Here is a 12215-nt window from a genome sequence, read left to right as displayed (position 1 = left end):
CATATGTAAGACCTAAGTGGATCCCATATGTGTAAAGTCCACAGTATAGCCTTGAGCCCGTGTTTCCCCGGCAGACTTCTGCCATTCCAAGAGGGTTACAATCACCTCCATTCTTCCATATGCACCTAAGGAATGTCCATATGTGTATTGCTTCCGAAACCTCCTTCGGGAAGGTTGGAGCTTCCGTAACGTTCCAGTTCCAATTAGAACGGGCATGTTTCCCAGTGTTATCCAGTCTTACTCAGTGGGTAATGCCATAGCAGCAGTAGCTGGTCCTCTTGTGCAAGCCCTGGCCTACGCCAAAAAGTAGGGGCGCAGGTGGCTTCCACAGGACACTGGAAGGGACATTAGATGTGGCCTTTTAGTAGGATCCCAATTTCGTCGGTCATCCGACGTGACGTCTCTGTTCCCTCCTTCAGGGAACGAGGGTTATCATACTAAATCGAGACGTTCCCTGAGTAGGGAACGAGACACTGCGTCCTCTAGGGGTCACTATGGGGAACGCCTCGTCATGCGTCAAGCGCATGCCAGAAACCATGGCGAGCACTAAGTACCAACTCTACCATATTGCCATGGGAGTTGCCCCTGGGACGTTCGACGGCTGTCAGTGCATTATTCCCTATGGCCAAAGGCCTAGGTTACATACCCAAAAAAATGTACCTGTTAGGGCCAGAACTCCTGGTCCCAGGGTAGAGCTCAAGGCTTGGAATCAGGAATAGATTCCTTTAAGGGAATACGACCACGAGCCTAGAATCATACTAAGTCTTGGCCTGTCACACAGGGGCTACCGCACGCTCTGCATATGCTAAAGGAACTGTCTCAACAGACCCCTAGTAGCAACACCCTGTTAAAGTAGATATCCAGAGGATACATAGGTGGAGTGGTGCCCAAGGCGGAACCGGGGTTTTAAACCACTCAAAAAGAGCACGAGGCTGCTGCATGTAGCTCTTACCATACAGGATTTTAGAAAAGAACGCAGAGTACTAGCGTGCGAACTTACCACAGTGTGGATTTTAGAAAGTGTACAAAGATTTCACGTGCACACTTACCATAACATGGATTTTAAAAATACCGTTCTAAGGGGTTCTCATGGCACTCTGAAAGAGCAGCCCATAGATGGAAATGGTGTATCCAAAAACGCTATGTTTGAGAAGTCATCAACTCGATCTAAGGCTTATAATGCTGGAGTGGCTAGCAGTAAATCTGTAGCTGAGGGAGCAACACCCCCAGTTCTCAAATGAGAGGAGGCTTGACCTGCAGCATGTTCCAAAGCTGGAACCGCTAGCAATAATTAACTTAGCTGTGGGAGCAACACACCCAGTTCTCAGTCGAGAAGGGGGCTCGACCTACAGCATGTTCCAATGCTGGAACAGCTAGCAGTAATTTACCTTAGCTGAGGGAGCACAAATCAGCTCTCAGCAAGAGGGGAGCTCGACCTACAGCGCGATTGTTAGAATTAGAAAGGTAAGTGTACTGCAAGCTAGCCAAAAAACTCAGCACATCAGAGAGGCAGAGGAAGGGCCTAGTTCGCCTGATGCTGCTGGTTCCAGGTGCTCTGGGAAAAACAGAGAACTCAACTCTCACGTGAGAGGAGAACTCTGAATTCAGAAGTAGCGTGCTCATAGGTAACCCTTTGATAAAAGGGGAGCACTGCTCAGCACTAGCGCGAGAACAGGCCATGGAGCGTGGAATCCAACTCCTCAGAGAGAATTAAACGCTCGAAAGAAAGCACCATGCTCACAATAACTCTCAATGGTGAGTGGAGCGATGCTTCCAGAGTGTGTCGACAGAGACACACTAGTTGAGTGGAGCCCAAGGTACCGGGGTCTAAACCAACTCAGAGAAAGGTAACGAGGCTATATCAAGAAGGCTCCCGCAGAAGCCTGTGACCTGGCCGCATAATCCAGAAAGTATGAAGCCGAAACCCGGCTTATCGTACCGTCTGAACATATAGGTTACAGGGGAATTAGGAAGGGGAAGATAAGGGCAGATGTAAGACTCCCGAAGCAAATGAGTAGATACTGAGGTATCACTCTGATCCGGACAAAAAAGCTGACGCCCTGTCTGGATCATATCCCTTAGGTCTTTTACCTACCTTCCTTTGACCCGCGATTCATCCTACCCCTACCCCTGGCGGGGGAAGAGTGCGAGCCGCGACACTAGCCTTTGGGCTGGACTCTGATCCTCAAACCGAGATGGGCCAGGACCCCTGGGTTGTTCGGGCTCAGACCTGGACCTTCTTGAAGGCCGCTGAGTGTGCCTTTGCCTCCCTGAACTTCTCGACCACCGTCTCAACGGAGGTACCAAAAATACAGAAGGCGAAACCGGTGCATTGAGAATAAAGCCCCTCGGGTCTTTCAGCAGGTCAGCCTGATATGCTTGGAGCATCACCATCGTGTGCAATGAAGTGACAGCCCGACCTGCTGCTGCTGCGTATGCCCTGGCACTCGAGCGAGATGTCAAGGAGGGAGTCTTAAGAGAGGACGTCTCACCCATAGAGAGATAGCTGGCCAGCGTCTCCCTATAGGGGCATCTTCTCATAACCGCTTTCGCGCATCACCTCTCGTATGCTGGAATCAATGGATGCGTGAGGAAAAACGGCCTCTTCATTCCTTCTCAATCTCTGTATGGAAAACAGGAAGTAAGGAAGGCTCACCTGAGCTGGAGAGTTATGGCCAGAAAAATAAAGTTCATCGAGATAACCTCGGGACGTCACTTTCTTCGCCCCCTTCAGGGCAAGTAAAGCCTCGCCGTGGCGCGGATCCATAACTTTCAAAAGCTCATCATACACAGGGCAGGAGGAAATGGAAAGGCTCAGCCTCCACTTCTTTGCCCTCCTCATCCAGACATTTCCTGCTTTTGCTGGGCCGAACCCAGCAGAGCACTGGCCCCTGGATCAGACAATGTTAATGAACTAACATCATCCTCCAGCGGCTCACTCTCGTCCACAGCCGACGATCGTGCGAGGGAAAACCCCTCTTCAAACTCATCGGCCAGATCCACCTGCGATCCCCACAAGCTCATTCTCCTCCGTGCCTCAGCAGCGGCGAGTCCTGAATCGCGGGAAGCAGATGGCTGCCCCTCTTTCCTCGAAAAGAGAGACAAACGAGAGCGGAGCTTTTTCATTGGAAAAACACTCACAGTGCACGCCGATTGCCCCCTCGAAGACATCACGTGCGTGCTCTTCGCCAAACAAATAATGCATAGATCGTGTGTCATCAGATGTTAAACAACGACAACACAGATGCACACATCCTCTAAACGCTTTGCTAGTGCTCGCCATAATGATATGAATAGAGATCGCTCTTACCACAGAAATGCACGCTTCAAACAAAACAGTCAATGAAGACGAAGAAGAGGATGATGTGTTCTCTCGGCGCCTATTTATACTATAGTTGCACTGGTAGTGACGTCATGACTGTCGCCGGCCAACGTATTGTTGGTGTTTTTTCAATGTATGCTTCAGACACGGGTCACGATGAGGCGTTCCCCATAGCAACCCCTAGAGGACGCAGTTCGAAGTTCCCATGAAAGGGAACCCACCACTTGGTTTCATCTTTTTTGAGATATACAGGTATGTTTAATTATAATTATGTAGTGTTGAATCTACATTTTATGAAATGAATAATTTCAGTTTCAATCTCAAATTGAAGTACTGATTAATTTCAGATTAATTTCAATTTGATGATTATTATGCTGTGATTGGTGAGAACTGGCTCGGTCTCAAATACCAGGAGCCTGGAGCCTCTTTTTACACATTGTGGGGGTGAGTTTTACAAGGGCAAGAATCACTCATGTTTTCTCTAGGAAATATTAAAATTTACTTGGTTAATATTATTTTCCTCCCCCGTGCAGCCTTGGTAACACAAAAAAGAAAAGCTTTAGATGTGAAGGTTTTAGATGTGGAGAAATTTACTACATTTTGATTATTTACTACATTTTGATTATTCTTTTTTTAAGAATAGCATGCACTGATCAATAATTTCCTGTTAGAACAGGGGCATTTATTAGAAACGTAAATAGTATTTTAATTTCATGTTGTCTTTGAAGGGAGAAAGGGTATTTGAAGTATTGATTTCTACTGGGAAGTTCAGCCTGGTTGATCATTAAGAACTGAATTATTATATCATAATTAAAATATTGAGTTGCTATAAATTTCTTTAATCAGTTTTGATTATTTTATTATAAACAAAATAACATCAACATTTAAATCCTGGTTGTTTTTTCTCCTCGTCCATTGTCTTTCTCTCTCTCTCCTCTTGTTATGGTGTAATTCACACTGTTCCTAGCGCTCTCAGAGGCTGTTGTAATGAAGGCAGTTAATAGCTCAGATAAGCAGGCAGTCAGGCTGAGAGGGGCTCAGATCCCGTCTGCTCCTATGCGTGCTGTGCAATGCTGTGCAACACTGCAGCCGGCCTGGGTCTCTCGCAGCCCATCCGCCAACAGATGCAGAATAGATCAGTGATAACTGAGTCACTGAAAGCTGTGTGTATGTGTGGACACAGATGGGAAGCAGTGGTATGTATTTCAGTATGATATGTGAGAAGGACAGCACAACCATGACCCCTGACTGGCAAGAGTTTGTGTATATTTGTGACGTAATATTACAAATGGGAACTTTTGTGAATACTGAAATATACAGAAGAGTATAAGTTTGGATCATTATTGCAAATAATTAATATGTTTCTGGCATGTTATATGATTTGCAACAATTATTTTTACCCTAAGTGCTGCAGTGTGTAGTTTTACAATTCTTAAACAACCATGCTGGAAGGCATACCCATTCCAGGATGACAATGTCAAGATCATGCTAAGGAATTTATATGTTTCTAGTCTAGTGTGTTACACTATTGTTCAAAAGTTTGGGGATGGTAACATTTTAAAATTTTTCTTAAAGAAGTCTATTATGCTTACCAAGGCTCCATTTATTTTTTCAAAGCAGTAAAAACCATTAAATATAATGTTTTCTATTTTTTTATATTTTCAAATATGACTTATACCTGTGATGGCAAAGCTGAATTTTCAGCATCATTACTTCAGACTTCAGTGTCACATGGTCTTTCAGAAATCATTCTAATATGTTGATTTGCTGCTCAGAAACATTTCTTATTATTATCAGTTGAAAACATTGTCCTGCTTAATATTTTTGTAAAAAACTAATAATTTTTTTTCCAGATTCTGAAGTTTTTATTAAAGTAGAAATTAGCATTTATTAAAGTAGAAATATTTTGTAACATTATAACTGTCTTTACTCTTACTTTTTATCAATTTAATGCCTCCATGCTATATAAAAGTAAAGAATCTTACTGACTCCAAACTTTTGAATAGAGTATAATAATTTGAATAGAGTAAATTATTCCAAATACAGCAGGGGTGTGCAGTTAAAATCCAGAGTGGGTTTGGTGATACTAAAAGTAGTTCCTATATGAGCATGCCATAAGATAGTTATTATGTGGGGTTTGAAAAAGCAAATATTGATATTGCTCATACTTGGTATTAATATGTGTTCAAACTCGTAACCATTCCCACATGTTTTTGCTATATGGACAACTCAAATCATGCCACTTGTGCACTGTTATATAGGAGATGTGAACTATTTTTTTAAGCAATCTGATGACAATTACTACTAGGGATGCGCCGATATGAAAATTTTGGCCGATACCGATAACCAATAATTCTTTATTTTTGAAAGCCGATAACCGATATGTTGGCCGATAAATCTATATCCAAATTTTTATATACTTTTGAGCCTGATTACAAAAAAGGTCTCATCATTAAAAACCACATCCTGAACACTTCAACATAAGCAGCCTAGTTTGAACGGTGTACGTTTTAAAAATATTTTTACTCTCCCATTACCAAATTTAGTCATAAAAAAGTCTTACAAATAAATAAAATATTGCATAAATAATGCAAACAAGTCATTGGACATCATTACACGTGTAAAGAATCAAAATTAATACGCCACAGATCAATAAAACGGAATAGCCTCTGCACGGACAATAATTAAATGATTTTAATTACTAAACCATATTGCTGATGAAAATAATAATAGAAAAATACAAGTGGTTGTTATTATTAATAATGTATCAATGATTTTGAAAAAGTAACAAATTAATACCACTGTTTTAAATAGCAGCCGTTGAGCTGCGCGTGCTGAAGCTGAAGAGCTGAATGAACACGGTAAACTGAAGCATTTTGCTGGCAGCTTATTTAACTCAAGGAAATGCATCCTGAGATTAATATTAATACAACATAAACATAATATTACAACTTATATATGTACAAAATGATGCAGTTATTGCGTGCTATAGTCAGAATGTGTGATCCTGTTGTGGATACGCTCTTCCCATAACAACGCGCTGAAACACGGCAACTAAACCCAAAGAATTCACAATGTTTTATTATAATAACTTTCTCATTAGAATGTTATATACACGACATTCCCAATCATAGTTATTAATGTTGTGCACTGCTGTTTGAGTTTATCACTGGTAAACTGAAGCGCTCTTTTAACTTAACCAAACGCATTCTATATGAGATAAATCAGATATACATCAAATAAACACAATATTACAACATACAATTGCACAAAAGGCTGCAAACGAACAGCGCGCATCTGAAGTGTCTCTGAAGGAAATAATGCATTATTTATCGGCTTTAAGATATCGGCCAAATTTTCTTATCGGGCCGATACGATAACAGAAAAAATGAGCATTTATCGGCCGATACCGATATGGTGGCCGATATATCGTGCATCCCTAATTACTACATACTATCAAATCTCAGTAGCCCCTCACTGCAGTACACAAGATCCATCCAGAGGGTGGAGATGGTAGGCTTAGGGATCAAGGGGTGGAGACGGGTAGGTGTAGGGATATGTAAGTTGGGAGGAGTTGGATCTGGATCCAACCTCACCCTGGATCTTGTGTTCTGCAGTGAGGACCATCTCTCAAATCTGGTAATAACATATACATTTGATTTATTTGCATACCTTTGTCCTAGAAATTAATTTTATTGCATTACTTAAAATTCATTCACACTCTCTCATCTGTGAAACCTTTGACAGGCTTGTCCACTTTCCACTCATTTACTGAGCCCAATTGTTGAAGCTTTTGGGCTTTGTTTCTGCCTTCTAAAACAAGATGAGATCAGATGTGTAAAAAGTATATTAATCTGAAATGAAAGTACGTGAGTGGCCCTGAGAAGCAGCAGATGAAACAATGTGTCCTACCACTTCACAATGAGAGATTACGGCTGATGAAATTCAAATGCTTCCGATAATACCGGAGCCATTTCCTCCAGTGTCCTTAGCATTTGAAGCAGCTCTCTGGGTACAGTGATTTTGAAGGGCAAGCTGAGCTTCATCCAGAGAATGAGAACTGGGCTGTACTGTTTCCACACACACTCACTTCAGTGGCCTTTTATTCTCTTTCCTCATTCCAAAACTCTTCACCGAACCACCACATTCAAAAATAATTTTTTTTCATACATCTATCCTGAGTGACAGCAGTATTTTAAGCAGTCACCTGGATTGAAGTGTTTAGTGTCGAGACTTAATGTTCACTCTTTTTTCATTTTTTCAACCCTCAGAACGCCCATCATCGCAGGAGGACTTTTTGTGATTGACAGATCCTGGTTCAATCGTTTGGGAAAATATGACACGGCCATGGACATCTGGGGAGGGGAGAACTTTGGTGAGTTATTACTATGCATGAGAGCACCTGTCTGACAGCACATAAGCCTCAATCACTTTCCTTCCCCGATCAAGCTCTGACAGAGGATACCTAGGGTTGTTGTCTCATCACAGAGGAAATGGCACGCAATGACATTTGAACTTAGAAATAGCTCTGGAATCAAATTTCTCAAACAGTATTTTGGTGCCTTTATTTAACTGCTATGTTTTGTTTTTGGCTCTGTAAAATTCTTAAGAGCAATGCACTGTGGGGAATCGGATGGTTCTCTCTGCGCTGGGTTAAACCATCATTAACCATGCATATGTGACAGAATTAGACTGGAGCTGTTGCAGGGCTGGTTTATTCAGACTTAAGTAGGCTACTGTGCTCATAATTGCAAATGAGCATTGGGCAGTGGCATATTTAGACAGGAGATTTCAACCGTATGATTTAATTCTTGGCGTGAGAGTGAAGTTGTATCCTGGAGGGCTCCTTTAAATCACATATACACATGTCAGCAAGTTATATTACTCTGCATGACATAACATTCACATGCATTTTATACATTTCTGCAATATTAGCTACTGTTTGGGGTCAGTAAGATTTTTTTATGTTTATTCATTTAGCAATGATGCATTAAGTTGATCAGAAATGATGGGAAATACATTTAAAATGGTTCAAAAAATTTTCATTTATTTTAAAATGTATCACAGTTGTATTCACAAAAATATTAAGTGTTTTCAACATTGATAATATACTTTATAAGAAATGTTTCTTGAGCATCAAATCAGCATATTAGAATGAGTTCTGAAGATCATTTGACACTTAAAACTGGAGTAATCATGCTGAAAAATATATAATAATAGTAATAATAATATTTATGATCAAATAAATGCAGCCTTGGTAGGTAAATAAATAAATAAATCTTACTGACTTAAAACTTTTGCTAATGTATGCTCTCTAAGTTCATAATTCTATTAAAATACTGTATAGCACAGTGTGATTGGTGTTTATTGTGTTGTGTGTGTAGAGATTTCTTTTAGAGTATGGATGTGTGGAGGAAGCCTGGAAATCATTCCCTGTAGCAGGGTCGGCCACGTATTCCGCAAGAAACATCCTTACATCTTCCCGGAGGGCAATGCCAACACCTACATAAAGTAAGAGTCCTGGGAAGTGCACATACTTATAATAATAATTCATATCCAGCATATCCAGCTGAGTTTTTAATAATATATTCCTGCTGATAAAGGATGTAACACTTTTTATCAACATCAGAAGACCTTGTTTCGTCCTTGGGGGTTGTTAACCTGTAAATTTGAATATGTTAATCTTTTTTTATTTTTATCTCTGTTGGATGTTATTTGTTGGATTTTTCTTGCCAAAGATAGAGATAATACTCCAACTTCTGCCTGGAAGAAAATATGCTGTGTAAAATTTGTTTGCTTTTATCACGTTTTGCCTCCGGGGAAAAACCTCAGCATGAAACCGTATGAAATATTAAGGGCATAGCACAACATTCTTTCTGAATCTGAATTGCTATGCAGTGTGCTCAGTCAACAAAATCTGTTTCCTCATATAGTTCAGAGGCGCTAATGAATAATTGCTGAAGGCATTAGCTGGCTTTACTAGATATTCTTAAAAACTGTGTCCTTTTACATCTGTTAGCAGAGTTATGTTAGATATATACAGTATAGAAATCAGATATGGTTTGTTTATGTATAGTTTTTAGTGTATAACCTCCAATAAAATGTCTTGACGAACCGAGACTTGTGCAATGCATGATAAACAAAAACAAGTGATTGATGTGCATATAACACCTTCACTCCCTCTGAATATCGAGTTTTCTGCTCAGATTTTCGTCAGAATTACAGTTGCAAGTGTGTTTAATACCTGTCTGTACACTATTTTTTACTGATGAAATGGCAGGTCATCCTAATGTTCTTCTTGAGGTTGAAGTGTGTATCTCTGAGTGAAGTGTTTAGTATAGGACACTTCAGTGTTCACATTCAATGCTCTTTCTGTTTCAGGAACACCAGAAGGACTGCTGAGGTTTGGATGGATGAGTTCAAACTGTTCTACTACTCAGCTCGACCGGCTGCTAGGGGAAAATCCTACGGAGAGTGAGTGACTGATAGCATGTGTATTTTTATGTGTGTATCTATAATGGGGAGGCATTAGGGAAAAGATTCATCTCTTATTCCGCTCATTCTCTTCCTCTCTTATCAGCATTCACGGCAGGCAGGAGCTCCGCAAGAGTCTCAAGTGCAAATCCTTCAAGTGGTATCTGGACAATGTCTATCCAGAGCTCAAGTGAGTTGAGGAGTCAGTGTGGTGTGTGTATTTGAGTGTCTGCGGGTGGTGATTGATAATTGTAAAGTGCTGTGTTATTTAGCATAGCAGTATAAGGCCCCTCTATGTCTAATGCTGTTTTGTTGTACACTAGTTGCTTTCATCTGTCTCGAGGGAAAGATTTTCCACCCACTATGGCAGATTTCACATACTTTCAGTATTTTTGTCCTTAAAAGACAACAGTTTTTTTTATGTCATTGTCATCACTTTTGCAGATGTTTAAGAGAAAACATGTGGAACTGTCTAATTAAACTTTAATTATTAAAAAAAATATTTAAATATTTAGATTTTGCTCTTGTAATGTAGGAGATAAAACATTGTTTCATTTGAGTCTTAATTTGAACAATTACATTTTTTATGCTTCCTTTTTATGCTTCATTTAATAAAAATAGACATCAATGAAAGTTGAAATCGAGTATAGAGAAATAAAATGAACATGATCACATATACCATATATATTGGTTTTGGAAGTATTTGATGAGAAATATTGTCCCAAACTGTGCTCAGATTTGCCAAAGTCTGCAATTAAAAATCAGTAGACTTAAGCAATGTTTTATCATTTGCAACTCTTTGCTTCCTAGTTGAAACTATTGAGATATTTAAGGACCTAATTTGTATTTTTTCCCCTCTCTTTTTTTTGTGGGGTATTTATTATCATAACACTGTGGTGTTTCATTCACCAAATCTAGAGTTCCTGATGATTCCGATGCTAAGTCTGGTGTGATCCGGCAGAGACAGAACTGTCTAGAATCTCGTATAGTCGAGGGTCAGGATCTCCCAGTGCTCACACTCGGACCCTGCAGCATCACTAAAGACGTACCAGCAGCCAACCAGGTACAAAACTATCTGGCATAATAATATCAGAAAAACCATGCTTGGAGTATTAATTGATCAGCTCATATTTCAATTTCTGTCGAATTTCATATTAAGAAATTCTTTTAACCCAAAAAGCAAATGATGCTTCCTTCGAACTGGTTGTCTTTAAAATACAAATCTTGTGTAATCCCAGGCTATCTGTAATCAGAAGCACATTTAAAACTGGAATATCATTTTAATTCATTCACATGTGTTTCATAAACACATAATCCTTTCTGGATTACAATCCGCCATCAAAATGACAAATGTAATTATTCCAGCTGCTGTGAGAAAAGGCTACAAGTGATCTTCCACCTGTAGCATCCTCACATGTGATAGCCTAGTAGCCGGGACAACTTCTTTATGTTTACAGACGTGACGTAATGACGCAGTGCCATGCTTGAATTTCCAGCGACAACCTACCCGTACCACTCAAATTAGAAAACATTATTATTATTATTATTACTGTTGTGAATCGGGCTAAAGTACGGCGATAGTTTTGAACACTGGCTGGTTATGTACCTGCTCAAATATTGATTTCGGATCAAAAAAAGTTACGGACTGCAGCTTTAATGTTGGTACTGCCATTGCTGGAAGAAATAGCGCTGTCTGCATTATCCATGTCTATTTGAAATTCACAAAACTTACACCATAGATGTCGAATTATAACAATTTACAGCATATCTTGCCTTTAAGCACTGCGCTCACATATTCTACTGAACAGTTTGGTGAAAATCAGAGGATGAGCAAAGGTAGTGTGAATTTTTACTCTCATGCCAGGAATCAGTGACATCTCACAGGGTTAGGCTGCGACTCTGAGATGCTAGATTACATTAAATGCTATGCAACCAGGGGCATGTTGAAAGGGCAGCTTTTACAGCGGGGTAATGGAATTTAATTCAGGTCACATTGGTGCACTGCTGTGTAATTATATTAAACAAAGAGGTGCCCTCTGGTCTCTGAGCAGCTAATCTGCCCTACTGTCACCCTTCATGGCTCCCTCACCTGCGCATGAGCCTGGAAGAAAAACACAATTGTTCGTCATTCAGAATTGAATTGTGAATGGCTATTAAAATCCATTAAATTGCTGAATTTTAATTGAGCTAGCAAACAAGATGCAGAATTGATTTTTTTTTATGGTACGATTTACTATTATTAATACTATTTAAAGAAATATTATTAAAGTGCAGTGAAATTAAAATAAATTTATTTAACTTCAGTCTTGCCACTAGGAATGATCAGTTAATAATGTATGGGTTGTTTTACAAAGAACAATAAATTCTATAAAATTATCAATGTATGATATTTAAATCTATCTATTTATATATATATATA

At 39.8% G+C, this 12215-nt stretch overlaps 1 protein-coding gene across 2 annotated transcripts in view; it reads left to right on the top strand.

Moving 5' to 3' along the window:
* Positions 1-12215, top strand: part of galnt14 (UDP-N-acetyl-alpha-D-galactosamine:polypeptide N-acetylgalactosaminyltransferase 14 (GalNAc-T14)) — a 74270-nt gene that overhangs the window by 57595 nt on the left and 4460 nt on the right. For both annotated transcript variants that reach the window (XM_016235647.1, XM_016235646.1), the window contains exons 9-13: positions 7594-7697; positions 8707-8833; positions 9704-9796; positions 9903-9986; positions 10715-10859. In XM_016235647.1, the coding sequence (XP_016091133.1) occupies positions 7594-7697; positions 8707-8833; positions 9704-9796; positions 9903-9986; positions 10715-10859 (553 nt within the window). The remainder of the gene's footprint in view (positions 1-7593; positions 7698-8706; positions 8834-9703; positions 9797-9902; positions 9987-10714; positions 10860-12215) is intronic.

Source organism: Sinocyclocheilus grahami, unplaced genomic scaffold (genome assembly GCF_001515645.1).
Source record: "Sinocyclocheilus grahami isolate Dianchi unplaced genomic scaffold, SAMN03320097.WGS_v1.1 scaffold473.1, whole genome shotgun sequence".
NCBI lineage: Eukaryota > Metazoa > Chordata > Actinopteri > Cypriniformes > Cyprinidae > Sinocyclocheilus > Sinocyclocheilus grahami.
This window is presented reverse-complemented; position numbering and strand designations above follow the sequence as displayed.